At 35.9% G+C, this 14,843-nt stretch overlaps 3 protein-coding genes across 7 annotated transcripts; 1 reads left to right on the forward strand and 2 right to left on the reverse strand.

Moving 5' to 3' along the window:
- LOC113112563 (palmitoyltransferase ZDHHC16A-like) lies at positions 1-6,926 on the reverse strand. Of its 5 annotated transcripts, none has more exons than XM_026278253.1 (11): positions 6,824-6,923; positions 4,183-4,431; positions 3,893-4,087; positions 3,700-3,791; positions 3,562-3,590; positions 2,557-2,690; positions 2,162-2,266; positions 1,346-1,419; positions 1,131-1,254; positions 888-958; positions 1-798 (listed from the first exon to the last, which is right to left on the reverse strand). In XM_026278253.1, the coding sequence occupies exons 1-11, from the start codon at positions 6,839-6,841 to the stop codon at positions 696-698; spliced, it is 1,194 nt and encodes a 397-aa protein (XP_026134038.1). In that variant the 5' UTR covers positions 6,842-6,923; the 3' UTR covers positions 1-695. The 5 variants fall into 5 exon arrangements, 3 of the variants coding, with proteins under 3 accessions (XP_026134038.1, XP_026134039.1, XP_026134040.1); XM_026278254.1 differs by having other exon boundaries at positions 2,171-2,266; positions 6,824-6,922; XM_026278255.1 differs by lacking the exon at positions 6,824-6,923 and adding an exon at positions 5,656-5,839.
- Positions 6,451-7,976, forward strand: LOC113112565 (histidine protein methyltransferase 1 homolog). The gene is made up of 2 exons (XM_026278256.1): positions 6,451-6,637; positions 6,879-7,976. Exons 1-2 carry the CDS (start codon positions 6,536-6,538, stop codon positions 7,743-7,745), a joined length of 969 nt encoding a protein of 322 aa, XP_026134041.1. The 5' UTR covers positions 6,451-6,535; the 3' UTR covers positions 7,746-7,976.
- A 91-nt stretch (positions 7,977-8,067) lies between these two features.
- LOC113112566 (phosphoglycerate mutase 1-like) lies at positions 8,068-10,961 on the reverse strand. The gene is made up of 4 exons (XM_026278257.1): positions 10,695-10,961; positions 9,741-10,015; positions 8,963-9,143; positions 8,068-8,579 (listed from the first exon to the last, which is right to left on the reverse strand). Exons 1-4 carry the CDS (start codon positions 10,831-10,833, stop codon positions 8,410-8,412), a joined length of 765 nt encoding a protein of 254 aa, XP_026134042.1. The 5' UTR covers positions 10,834-10,961; the 3' UTR covers positions 8,068-8,409.
- Between the last annotated feature and the right edge of the window lie 3,882 nt (positions 10,962-14,843).

Raw genomic sequence — 14,843 nt, forward strand, 5'->3', positions numbered from 1 at the left:
TACAATTCTAGCCAAGTTTATTCAGATGTGGTTGACTTTGAAGTATTGGATTTCAGTGGATTTAAATAATGATACTGTACGTGACATAAATAATGAGTTAAAAAATTATATTTACATAGTCAAACTTAATCTCAACCTGGCTACAAGCCCGATAGTTTACAAAAAAAAAAAAAAAAAAAAAAATTCTGCCATTTATTTACCCTCCACTTGTTTCAAACCTGTATGAGATTCTTTCTTCTGTTGAACACAAAATATTGTACATTAGTAACTTTTGCCCATACTAAGGATGTTAGCTACCATCAACTGTTTGGTTACCAAAACTCTTCAAAATATCTTCTTTTGTGCACAGCAGAAGTAAGAAACTCAAACAGGTTCATTTAGGGGTAAGTAAATGACAGTATTTTTATTTTTGGGTGAAATATCCCTTTAAACACATTATCTTTCATAGATCACACAGACAACAGTCATGGATTTCATTACAGAATACTGATAGAAATATCCAAAATATGCATGGTGTTTTTTTTTTTGGAGAACAGCCCTTTCATTTTGCATCCAGTAAGATCCTAAATCCTGGCTCTGCAGACTCCCGTGTTCCCAGGTCTCTGGTTCTGAATTCAGTCTTGGCACAGTGGGTGAGACTCACCCTGATGAGAATGTTGCTCATCAGCAACTGAAACAGTCAAGTTTTTAATATCTCAGACTTGCATCATGTCTTTCTTAAGAGGGTAAATATCCCATGTCAGCCCGTCACCATATGGGCTGTGTCCAGAGGGTAGGAGAACTCGTGTCAGCCAATGACTGTGTAGACAATTATGATAATTTACATTAAAATCACAGCTTACAGACTACAGAAGATAACAAAGACCATGTAAAATGTGTAATTTTACCTTCTCTTTTCTACACCAAAGAAGACCTTCCAATTGTTTAGTTTACCATAATTGAAAGGATTCCGATAGACCTTTAAAAAAAGAGGAAAAATGTAAATCATAGATCAAAAATAATAAAACAAAAATTGACATAGCTATCAGAGATCACATAATAGAAAGAAACTAAATCCCAATCTCCCTGCCCTGTATAAACAGTTAGAAAAGTCACATTTTTTATTCTGAATGGCCTGAATACACCCTTACCTTTCCACGTTTCGCCAAACGTTTGGCCTCTTTGTTGTTTATATGGCGTTCAATGCTGGTTTCTCCACAGGTGATAAGTACAGCATGCCACAGTGTGAGAGCTCCTAGGGTGACTGCCACTGTGCTGATGGAAAAAACAGCAAACATAACAAAAAATGCCAGTCTATAAAAACAGTAAAACCAGTATTGGGGCCATGGTGAAAGAACAGACGTACCTTGTGAGGACCCACATGTACATAACACTCTTGTGAAACATTCTGTCTTTGTAGGTGTATGGAGGTTGCGAAACCTCCGGTGTCCGTTGAAGCATCACAAAAGCAAAAATATTTTATATTATTTGAAATATAAAGCATAATAATAAATATTACTTTACTCATTAAAAATATATACTTATGGGTATTATTTAGAGATACAATTTTGTAAATATAAATAAATAAAAATAAAAAATAATATTATGTGTGTATATGCAGAAATGCACACATATGTTCAAATATTTGGGGTTGGTGAGAATTATTTTATTTTTTTTAAGTTTCTTACGCTCACCAAGGCTGCAATTATTCAATTAAAATACGGTAAAACCAGTAATATTGTGAAATTTTATTACCATTTACAACAACTCTTTTCTATTTTAATATTATTTCATACTGAAATGTATTTCTGTGATGGTAAAGCTGAATTTTCAGCAGCCATTACTCCAGTCTCCAGTGTCACATGATCCTTCAGAAATCATTCAAATATGTTGACTTGGTGCTGAAGAAACATTTCTTCTCACCATCAAACTGAAAACAACACATGCACATTTTTCTGATTCATTGCTCCAAATGGAAATTATAGTGTGCAAGATCGAACCAAGCATAGATTAAAAAAATCTAGTTATGTTCACCAGTGAACCAGTAATATTTATTTAAATACGTGCTGTTAGAAGTGGGATAAGGAATTGGTGCTTCATGGCATGCTGTATAAGAGTGTTAAATAATGAACCAATCCCAGCTATAAATCCAAATCAACAGCAGGAAAAAGACTCGAGGCACCTGCACTACCTTCCCAGCCATGCCTTCTGATGGGACAATGCCGATGAGCAACCCAATCCCTGTCACCGGGACACCCTGTTTCTCCGCTTCCAAGTGTCTGAATTGCTATGGAATGGCAGAGAGACAACTGGAGGTTAAGACATGCTCACTACCCCAGACATTGAGAACAGAAAGACAAAAGGAGAGACACAACCATTCAGAAAGAGATGCATTAAATGCTATATTAACAGGAACACAAAACACCTTGTTCTTCAGAAGAAGTAGAGAAAAAATGTGTCTCACTGAAGTGTTTTCCAAGCAAGTGAAAGATTCAAAATGTTATGATACCAAGAATAACTTTTACTAAATGGAAAAGACAAAACTAAAAATGTATTTAAAAAAAAACGAAGTCTTACATCTATGGCATTGTATGCATCGATAAACAGACTGTGACCGCTGATGCTACAATACATGCAGCCCAAAGTCAAACAGAGACAAAAGGAGAAGAAGTAACGATGATTGTAATGACCAACACAGTTGTTAAGCCAAGCTGAATATAAATAATTAAGGACTTAACTACACAGAAGTGGAAATATATTAAATGGATCTGGGCTCAGCAAATGGAATTTAAATTATATATAAATTCAATTTAAATGTAAATCTAATTGCTACTCACTCACATTTGTGTCATTCTAAAGCTTTAATAATTTTTTTTTATCCTGTGGAATGCAAAAGGGAAACTGGAGAGAAACAATGCCTGTCCAGTTCACAGTTGCCTTTTCAGTATTTTTCCAACAGGGATTTTTGTAAAGTCTTTGTCACAAAATGATAAGCCATGAACCAAACCAACCAGCAACAAGGTGATTCAAAATAATCAAAAATCAAAATAAAATATATTATACATTTACTGATTTAAAGATGTTGAAATATATTTAATGTTTATTGCAAAATTAATATATATATTTAGTGTCATCTGGGAGGGGGGGGGGGGTTGGTTTAGTTTCTCTGATTAAAAGGTCTTTTTTTTAATTCAGAATCATGGGTAAAGTAGTTTTACACAAGGAATTATGTTGGTAAACATGATTTTTTTTAAATAAGTTGAAATAATGTAAGCTGATGGTTTTAAACAAAAGCATATGCCTTAAATGATCAACCTCGTAGCTCGTAGCAGTAAGTTGTCTTTAAAGCTATATGTGACGAGTGTGGCGGGGCCGAGAGCCGTGGGAACAGAGGGAGGTGAATTCTAGTGAATGAATGCAATACAGTTTGTGCATATACAAGTTTGCAACAACATGAGTGCAGATAAATGACAGAATTTTAATTTTGGTGAACTATTCCTTTAAACCGAATGTTTAACTGTTTAAAAACAAGGATGCACTTTTTTACAAAATGTCTGGATTATTGTGATTTAAAAAGGATACGGCAATGGTGATCCATTTTTAGAATACAGCTGTAGAGAAAGATATAGGGATGTTTATCCATTCATAAATTGTATAAATGACACTGAGTCACCAGTTATAATTTATAAACCGGTTTTGACAGAGAAAACAGTCTCTTACGTTTTACAGATGCCACAGTGATGACTTCGTGCTGGTTTAGGAATGACACACTTTTTACAGAACGACACAAACGGGACATCATTATTTTTCGTCTGAAAATCAACAAGAAAAAAAGATGAGCTGTTAGGTCATGAATAACACTGAACACACACATCTGCCCTACTGGATTGTGGCATCTTTAAGGTTGCCGAACCTTTGGAGGGTATCCAGGGGGAGTTTTTGTGGCCTTGTAGTAATGGAAGACTATCATGACCAAGTTCCAATGTCCGTAACAAATGTGCCAAATCATCCAGCCAGGAGAGTATGTTTGGAGGACCAACGGTAGAAGGCAGAAATAACCGATGAAAACCACAGAACTGGTAAGAGCTACTACTAAAAATACAAAAACCTGAAGAGAAGGGGGTGAGAGAACACAGGGTGTAAGAGAAACAGAAAATGTAACAAAATAATATGAGTGTAATCATGAGAAATGAATAGATTTACCATTCCAAACCAGCGTGTGACAACCTCCACCATCCAAAACACTGGTTCAAGGATGCAGTCCAGCAACACTTCAGAGTTGGTAAGGGAGTTAAAATAAAGGGATTTGAAGATCAGTCTGATGTAGTTAACAGGCTGCCTTAGTCTTCTGGCCATGCGACTGCGACTGTGCCTGTGACTGTGCCTGCAACACCTGCGCATGCATCGGAGCAGCAGGTGCATGACAGTAGAGCAGGGACGCATGTTAAATCCCTGTAAACACAAGATCTATCTTTTATCAACCTGTTCGAACATCAGCACAAGCAAGTTCCTCTGCCTACGGCCTACAATTTGCTCACTGACAATAGCCCTCATGCAAAACCTATAATCCAATTAGATTAATCAGGTATCCACCTAAACACTGATTGATCCAAACCAATAATGTAAGCATGAGTTATTTTTCCGATACCCATGGATTATCAACCATTATAGATATGTACAAAAGGTTGATGACCTCTTTTGTTCAGTCTATAAAAAATCTGCATACTTTACATGATTGCACTGGTAACAATGCACCTAAAACACCCGCCCCTTAATTTTACTAAAAAAAAAAACAAAAAAAAAAACAGGGATGGCTAGGCTAGTGATTAATGCGTGTTTCCATGGATTTGTAGTTGCAATCAAACTATTAATCTTAGAAGGGTGTCAAAACCATCCCATAAAGATTCGCTAGATGTGAATTTGGATTAAAATATGCATAAACAAGGACCTGTGATGATGAAAAGAAACTATGTTATTTACAAAGGTAAGGCGTAATCAATGGCAGGCCAGCTTCAATGTATTAATCATTCAGCTGTGTCCCCAGTAAAAAAAAAGGATGTTAGTATGCATTGCATGACCAGACATTGTAAAATTCAGACATATGAACTATTGATATGGACAGACTACATATTCTGATTAAACCAGTGAATGTGAAGGGAACACCACCCATACGATATAACAATGTAATTGTTACAGACATAAGCAGAAAGAGATGTAATAGTTATAGTGGACAATAGATACTGTGAGATTTGTGTAAAAATGGTCAACATCATACACCATCCCCCCTGTCATAAACAGACTATAATCTCAGGGACAGATTCTGAGTCTGTGACTTTAAAAATATAATTAACAGAAAAACATACACAGATATTGTTAAGTTAGTACACTGGTCAAAACACAGCGTCAAAATAAAATGTCTAAAAGATATTTACATATTTAAATATACTATCTATATGTCTGTCTATCTTTCATTAATCTATCATCTAGATACAGAAATCGTATAGAAATTAAGTACGACGTATTCATTAAATACCACACAATTTAACGTGATGGTTTGTTTACGCGTGGTTTATAGTGATGTTAAGTAACGTTACCTCGACCAGACTCAATAAAACAGCAAGAGCTAAGCATCAAAGAACAAGACATGGCAAAAATTTGTACAATCGTTTGTCCTACCTGCCCAAGATCTCCTAAACCTGCGATAAAATCAACTCATGTTATCGCTGAATGTTTTTATTTATTTTATTTCGAGATAGGCGGAGACAAATAATTTATATTCCTTTGATTTCATCTGTGTCTCCGTCTGACTCTGACGCTCATAGATGTGAGCTGTCACGCTTGGGATTCTGGGAATCGGAGTTTAAGGCGTGGAAATCAGAAATATTATCTTGGAATTTTTTATAATGTATATTTTTGTATTCTTAATTATCAAATGTACGTTAAATTATGAGTTATTTAATGAATTAGTGGTACTTCATTTAGGTTTCTATAAGCTTTAAGACAAACGGCAGTACAAAATTGTGGGAATTGTAGTTTGATTCGTACCCAAATCTGATTCACAAATCGGTTCTTTCAAACACCTCCTTCAAAGGAACGGCTCAAGAAACAATTCAGTGATTCTTTTACATCCGAGCGTGGCTCTGAAATCAGAGATGGTCTTATTATTTATAGCCATCAAATGGCTTTGCTCAAATCTTCGCTAGAACAGCCCAATAAAGAGATATTACGTGTTTACGGTTTATGTGTTCTTTGCTATAACGTAGAACTATTACAGTAACTTATGTGTGAAATCGAATGTGTCCCAGTTTGTTGCAGTCATGAATAACCAGTCCATAAAAAGTTTTTAAATCTATTTTTTCTACTTTTACAATCTGTTGGCTGAAAATGTGTTTTTTATAAAAAGCTGTTTAATAAATAAATCGGACATACTTCTGAACCTGTTCAACCAATGCTTTGAAAAGATCCGACTCAAATGAACAATTAGTTCAGGACTCGGACAACGAAAGTAGATGTTCACACGTGCTAAGGCTCTTCGTGGGTCGAAATAGTGCAAGACATGGCCTTCAGTTTCAACTTCGATATTCCTTTACAGACAGAAGAAACACACGATAAAGAAAGCAAAGACGACAAAGCAAAAGATGTGCATCTTAAGTGCTCGGTAAGAGAATTTATCATTAGCTTGTTAATACCCGGCTATATCTTTGCTTATGCTTGAAGACAGCTGACTTTAAGATCTACATGCTTGAAATGTACAACACACTTTAAATTCTAAGACTAAATTATATAAAATTTGAACAGTTCATGTGAAAGCGTGAATCAGTAATATGTGGGTGTAGTTACTCACAGTAAGATTTGATTGCATCTGTCAAGATCAAATGCACATTGTGGTGTTTTCATAGGCAGCCAGTGCAACCTTCTCAAAGAAGATTAAGGACGCTGTGGAGCACCAACTTTTGTTGGATCCTCTGTCCCACATTGAGAACTGGGTGCCTGAAACCATTACCATAGGTGCCCTGCCTCCCCTCCTTTGTCTCAACGAATCAGTATTTGAGAAGACTGCTCCTGAACGAGAGGACAGTGAGGAGATACTGGCCAAAACATTGACTCAAAACTCTGACCTCATCTCTGGAGTCTACGAGGGTGGACTTAAAATATGGGAATGCACTTATGACCTTCTCGAGTACATTGATGATGCAGGAGAGACCTTCACTGGGAAAAGAGTGTTAGACTTGGGCTGTGGAGCAGGTCTACTTGGCATACTTGCATTGAAGAGAGGAGCCACCAAAGTTGACTTCCAGGATTATAACAGCACTGTGATAGAGCAGTTAACAATGCCAAATGTCTTTCTCAATTGTGAAGAAGATGATGAGAACGAAGAGGAAAATAGCAGCCCACCGTCAAAGAGGAAAGCCCTAAATGCATCAGAGAAGTTACTAGAACATTGTGGTTTCTTCTCAGGTGACTGGAAGTCTTTTCTCATACTTATGCAAAATAAAACCCCATCGCCGAAATATGACATTATCTTCACATCAGAAACCATATACAACACAGACTACTACTCTTCGCTTCATAATGTGTTCTGTGACTTGCTTGATGAGAATGGTATTGTTTATTTGTCAACCAAATCTCATTATTTTGGAGTAGGAGGTGGCCTCCATCTGTTTGAGAAGTTTGTGGAGAAGAATAATGTCTTTCAGATCAGAAATTTGAAGGATGTGGAACAAGGCCTGAAGAGGCATGTTGTATCATTGACATTCAGAAAGTGACATTTCAATTCTATTGATAAGTCGATGTTATTATGGTGCCAGTTAAGATAATGGATGCCCATTCCTTTTAGGCCAGAAGGCTTGGCTATGGGATCTTAAATTGTGCTTGGTGTAAGAACTAATGTTAAAACCGCAAGAGCGCTATCAGTGAAACTGGAGTTTGCTGAAACACTCTCAGATGATTTGTTCAAGTCAATGTTCAGTCTGCAATAAAGCCCTGCAAAACCATCATCAATAAAGTCAGGAATTGGCATAAGTTTACACGTACCACCCTATATATATCTCTACAACTTATTAAATTGGAACACACAGACCAACAGATAAACTCGACACTGGTTTAATGTGAAAAGAAATGTACTTGAAGATACAACACTGACCAAACATTCTTCAAAATAAAGTGGAGACAAAGTAAATTATGGAATGAATTACATAAAGACAAATCCAAACAAAAATGTGTAGTCCCTGTAAACTGTTTAACTAATAAATACTCACAACCATTCCAAAATTCTAATATTTCAAATTGGTTACATATAGGCCCCATAATTATATATATATATTTTTACTTGTATATACTTCCTCCATAGAGCTCTGCCTCATTGATGTCAAATATGGGAGTCTTGTTTAAAGTACTTCAGTGCTGATGTATAATTAAAAAGTATATGCTCTATTTCTTGGCTTTGCCCTGTGCTGCCACAGCCTCCATGGCTTTGCGAACGGTTTCCTCGTCTCCGAGGAACTGCATGGGCTTGACGGGCTTCAGGTTCTTGTCCAGCTCATAAAGAATAGGGATGCCTGTGGGCAGATTCAGCTCCATGATGGCCTCCTCAGACATACCTGTGAGTGAGGAAACAAACTATGAGACTATGGAAAAAATTAAATCTGAATAATATGTGGTGACCCCACAAGTCTTTTTTATTTTTTATGTATCTATATAGTTTTTATTAACTTACTCAGTTTTAATATTAGTTACTTTACTGCATCAAGTTTAATTAAATGAAAATGAGAAATACCTTGGCATCTAGCAACTTTTGATTTCATGTCAACTTTTAAGTAATTTTATGAAGAGAAACTCTTCAATTTCTTGCTTATTAAAAACTACATATAAAATTTTATTGATTTAATGATTTAATTAATTTCCATGACTTTTCCAAACCTGGAAATCATATTTAAAGTGTTTAAATGATGGTGGGATTGAAATGATAATGTGGGATAATTACCTTCTAAGTGTTTCACGATGCCTCTCAAACTGTTTCCATGAGCGGCAATCAACACTCTCTTTCCTTCCTTGATTTGAGGCACAATCTCTTCGTTCCAGAAAGGTAGCGCCCGTGCAATTGTATCCTTCAGACTCTCACAAGAAGGCAGCTGGTCCTCAGTCAAATCAGCATAACGTCTGTCCTTTAGGACAAGCAAGACACACAAGATATAAAGTTAGGGCATTAATCAAATGTTATAAAACATATCACTATATAACAGTGCTGCTCTTTTAGGCTAATAGAAATTCTTGATTTGTTTGTTCTAGGTCAAAAAACCAGAGCGCTTGAATGTTTTCAACATTTGTATGCACTTTCTATGCAAATAAGGTTTGACCTTTGATTTCCGACTATTTGAACTTATTAACTATTAGGTAAATTCCAAAACTTGTTTTTTTTTTAACTCATGAGTTGGGATTATGCATGTTAAGATGATTTATGAGCGCTGTTATTTTCGTTGTAAGGGATGCAAGAAAAAAAGTTAGGATAGGCATGCTGTCACTGTATCATACATTCTGCAAGCTCAAAACTGAGCATATCCTCTAGAGTAGCAGCTATTAGACACCATGTGCATTTGTATACACTTACAAGTTATTGTTTCTTATATCATTTGAGAAATTATGGAATCTAAGGAGGGGGAGCGACTAATTTGAATGACAAATACATCTAAAATATTCATTTGAATGCAACAGATTAGTTGCTTAAATTACCATAATGAATAAAAGATGCTTGAAGACCCCACCTTGCTGATGATACTGTAAAAGTCATGATCTGCATCCATAGTTGGTGGAGGGATGTCGTAGGAGCGCCTCCAAACCTTAACCTGGGCTTCACCGTGCTTGGCCGCAGTCTCTGCCTTGTTTAACCCAGTGAGACCACCATAATGGCGTTCGTTCAGGCGCCAGGTCCTGTGCACGGGCAGCCACATCTGATCAATACCGTCCAAAACAATCCATAACGTCCGAATAGCCCTCTTCAGCACAGAGGTGTAACAAATGTCAAACTCAAACCCTGCATCTGCAAAGACACAGTGTAGATTTAATATGAAAAACTGAATTCAACATAATACAACTTAATATAGTGAGATCCTCATTTATTTTTCTTATTATTTAAATTGTATTTAATTATTTTTAATACAGCATAGCCCTAATATGGAATTAAAAACTATACAATTTAATATTAGTTTTTTTATTATAGAATATTATTTTAAATAAATACAAAATAAATAGAATAGTTTTGTATTTAGAACATGTTAACATTAATATTATTAAATTATATTAAATGCATAACTAATCGGGCCAAAAAGTCATTTTACACATACCTGACTGAGAAATTCAGCACATGAACAAAATCACGTCCTGTGTTGCACGTTCGCAACGGGTAGGTCCCGCCCTGTCAGTAAAATCCAAACCGCCAGCTCATTGGTTCAGAGCGTACACGCGTCATGTCTGAGGCGGGGATGCATGGTCTTCTGAAAGTTATTTGAATTTTCTGGTTTGATTTCTCTCATTAAAACCCAAAACTTTCAATGTAAAAATCAATTAGACAAAGCAGGCGGGCAAAATGATGCTCAATTTAGTCATAATAATGTACATGTTCTTTCAAAAACGAATCTAGATCTAAAATTATAATATACTTAGGACAGCAGATTTACAACACTCATTTAAAATGCTGGAAAATATAATACTATACAAACCCTTTAAAGCTTGACCGCCTTTCTTTGCTTCCTGAACCCCTGTCTCGCTCAGATCCGCGTCGAACCAGCCACAGAAGCGATTCTCCTGGTTCCAGCAGCTCTCGCCGTGGCGAATGAGAACCAGCTTGTATGCAGCCATCTGAGATATTGACAGAGGTAACGTAAGCAGCTGAAGACAGCGCGGTGAGCTCTGTGCTCTGGTCGAACAGGTTGCTTAGCTCTGTAGAGCGTACTGTAAAAAAGACCCTCCTCTCTCATCTGAGTCCGTAATGAATGACGTTCCGACCTCCCCATCTCAACGCTCAACCAATCAAAGCCTCGCAACAAGTGAAACTGGAATGGAAAAAAAACCGTGACCTTCCTGTAACGCCTCTGCATATTTTATATTAAACCTCCTGTAGCATTTTGGGGTTAAAAATATTTTAGCAAAAATAAGGAGTATAATATATTTAATCATTCATAGTTCATCGACCCTACCAGAGATATGCGTGCAATAAATTATTAAATTTTGGGCGGATTAGTAACTTCCCGTTAAAGGTCATTGGGTGTATCTTGGAGATGAGGTTCTGGAGAGCCAATCAAAAGTTACTTATGTAGGTGTGGGCGGGGTTTAGCGCGGAACTGCGGATGTTTCTGAAGCCTGATCTGAGCGTGTTTATCTACTCGAATAAATAATGTTGCTGGCGTATGAATTAAACAAATAAATAAAAAAAAATCAGTATTTTGATAGTAACTATAAATCTTTAGAACTCGAAATGTATGTACCTAACTGCAGATCTGATTACCATAAATGACTCATGATCACTCATTGTGAGTGGATATTTCCAGTGGATATTTCTCAAGGTTGGTTCTTTTTGAAAATATTGTAAGAACTATTACTTAAAAGTCCTGCCAACAAAAAGCCATTGAACATTTTCCACCGTTATTGCCTAGAAATAAAAACAGTCTTAATCCTTCCATTAAACTCAAGAAACTGCTTTGCTTACTTTAGTCTACATACTGGAGATGTTTGTTGCCCATTACTCTGACTGAGTAAACACTACGGAGAAGTCAGTACTCGAATGGAAAAATTACAGTATATTTTAATGGAGACAAAATTATTATTATTATGCTATATATATATTTTTTTTGTATTTCATCTCTTCTTTTTTTAATGAAAATTGTCACATTTCCAGGTTTTTCCAGCATCAGAAGTCATCATCACAGTTGTGTAATTTTCCAAATCAGTGAATGGGAGACTACCACAAATATTTTATTTTTTTCCATTGCTCAAATAGCGAGATCAACATATGTTTCATGAACTTTCAAAACTTTTGTTATTTTATAAAAGGATTATATACATTTAGTGTTATAAATGTAAATGAAAACAAAAAAGGAGATGTATAATATAATGACGCAATCACGTGATTCTATTCTCTTTAATATATATTATATATATATACTATTATATATATATATATAATATATATATATACATATATATTAATATTAATATATATATATATATATACTATATATATCACTAAAGAGCTTTTTTGTTCAGCCGTCACTGGCAGCAGCTGACCAGTTACAGGTAGGTTGACCTTTGACCCCACATACACTTCACAGGAAATCTGAACTAGGTTTACACATGATCCTGGTATTCGTCTCTGTACTGTTGTCTCTGTTTGACCTTACAGGATTAAGTTGACCTTTGCCCAAAATGAGTGACTTCATTGCTTTCGTCAATGCCTTCAAGGTATGAACATATAACATATACCAAATGTGGTATAGATTATAATCTAATAAATTATGGTGTCTGTAATAGTAAAATATTATTACACCTCAGTTTGATGAGAACATTGTTATAGGCCAACATCAAACGTTTTATTTTTTATTTTAAATGTAATTTGTCTGATTTGTACTTTTTTGTTGTTGTTTTTCAGGCCTGATACACATCTAGAGCTAAAGGAGAACTCAGACACCCAAAGGTACAAACATTTATTGATCATATATTTGAAAACGAGAATATTCTTCTTTTTAGGGGTTTTGCCCTTAAAAACCGCTAGATGGAGCCTTTCTCAAGATATGGTTTTATGTTTACCTTGACACACTGTCACTCATGCTGCAGTATGCTTAAAAATAATGCCACAGTGCAGTGTGTACATAGATCAACATCTTAAATATGAGACCAGAATGTGTCCTGTGCACACTCCAACACTCAAAAATACCAGGATGAACTGGAATGGGGCAAAGAGAACTGCATTCAAATCAAACTAATCAGATAGGTAAATACACTGTGCACACACATAAAAAAATATGCTCATTTTATACAGAATTTACCTTTTATACCCGTGTGTTTTACAGGTGGCAGAGCTCTTTGAGGATCTGAAGAAGAGAGTGTCAAAATGTAACTAAATTTAGCTCCTCGAACCCCACAGACTACACCAGCCTGCACAAACAGATAATCATCCTGCAAGTATAAACAAACACACACCACATTACACTGTTGTTTAAAAGTTTGAGTCAGCAAGATATTATTATTATTATTATTAAAGAATTTTTTTTTTTTGCAGTATCATGTGACACTGAAGACTAATAAAATGATTACTGAAAATTCAGATTTGTGGTCACTGGAATAAATACATTTTTTACATATATTAAAATAGAGTTGTTGTTTTTTGTAATTGTAGCAATAAAGCATGAATATAACACTTTTTACTGTACTTTTGATAAAATAAGCATAGCCTTGGTGTGAAAAAGAGACTTAGCATCAAAACAGTCTTAGCCATCCATCGCTCCACAATCATTGTAACAATTGTGTTGTGGACATCACTAGAATTCCTATAGAATTTAAAAAAAATATTAACTTTAATTATGGTTATCGAGCTTTGTGAAGCTTTTTAAATGTGTTAGCATAATTGTCATTTATCTTCCAGCTCTCTATTACACCTGGATTATTTTTTTAGGAATTTCAGTGAGCCATAAGCTGTATCTGCATGTTTCAGTCGGGCATGTAACCGGTTGATTTAAGACTCTTATAAGCGGGCACTCTTCTAACCTTGGAAACACCATGGAAACACCAAGTTTTCTTTGGCATTATTTTTAAGTTTTTAACATTTCATAGTCCTCTGTTGCTTAGTAACAATGAATACTTCCTGAAATATGTAATATGACACAGAGTAAAACAAAGATAATTACAACTTTCCTACTTTTCTCCCAGCTGAGTTTGAATCTCACAATTCTGACTTTTTTTCTCTCTTTTTTTTTTTTGGTTAGAATTGTGAGTTTATATCTCCCTTGTTTTCATAGATGTGAAAACATATTTTAGGGGGCATAATTTTCACCAATCTCATGTTAATTTTGGGTACCTATATAGTAGTATTGCACCCTTCATATCTCTGTAGAGTCTTTAGTTTTATCAGATTTATAAAAGAAGGATACAACCTTACGATTCATTCCGAAAACAGCTGATCTCCTGGAGGAGTGCCATGGGTGAAGCTAAAGAGTCCTGAGCACTTGCCCACCGATTGGCAACAAAACACAGAAATTTGGTGCAGTTTTACTCACCCTCTGCGAATAAAGTTCATGACCTGGATCTTTTATCTCTTGGACCGCTCTATCTTTCAGTATCAAATGATGAGCAAATCCAGAGTGTATTTGGCACAGAAATCGTTTTTTGAAATGTTAGTCATGTTTAGAATGAGAATCCAACTCTTTAACAGTGTAAATAACTCAGAATGCATAAGACCCACACCTCCTCATCCATTAACATTTTTAAAAATATCCTGACCTGAAATCAATGTCCATGCTTCTCTTTTTGTCTATCTGCAGCAATATCCATGAGGTTCTGATGTCTCTGTATGAGGACATGGCCAGCGGCAGTTTCATCCCTAGTTCTGCTAGTGGTACCCTGAACAGCTGGATGGAAGAAGACAAGCTCATCACTAAGCTCCTTCAGTACTTTTGTGCCTCCAGCAGCAGCTTCCTCAAGTGCAAGGTGCTTTGCCTGCATTTGAACTCCCTGTGATTGTCTGCATTTGAACTGTGCTGTATAAACTGTGATTTGTGTTTCCTCTGGGTCCTTAAGTTCTGTTCTGACGATTGCCTGTCCATTCCACAGAACAGACAGGTTGCATCCCAGGGAAGGATGTGGTGAGTGTTGTGAGT

This window comes from Carassius auratus, chromosome 13 (assembly GCF_003368295.1).
Source record: "Carassius auratus strain Wakin chromosome 13, ASM336829v1, whole genome shotgun sequence".
Lineage (NCBI taxonomy): Eukaryota > Metazoa > Chordata > Actinopteri > Cypriniformes > Cyprinidae > Carassius > Carassius auratus.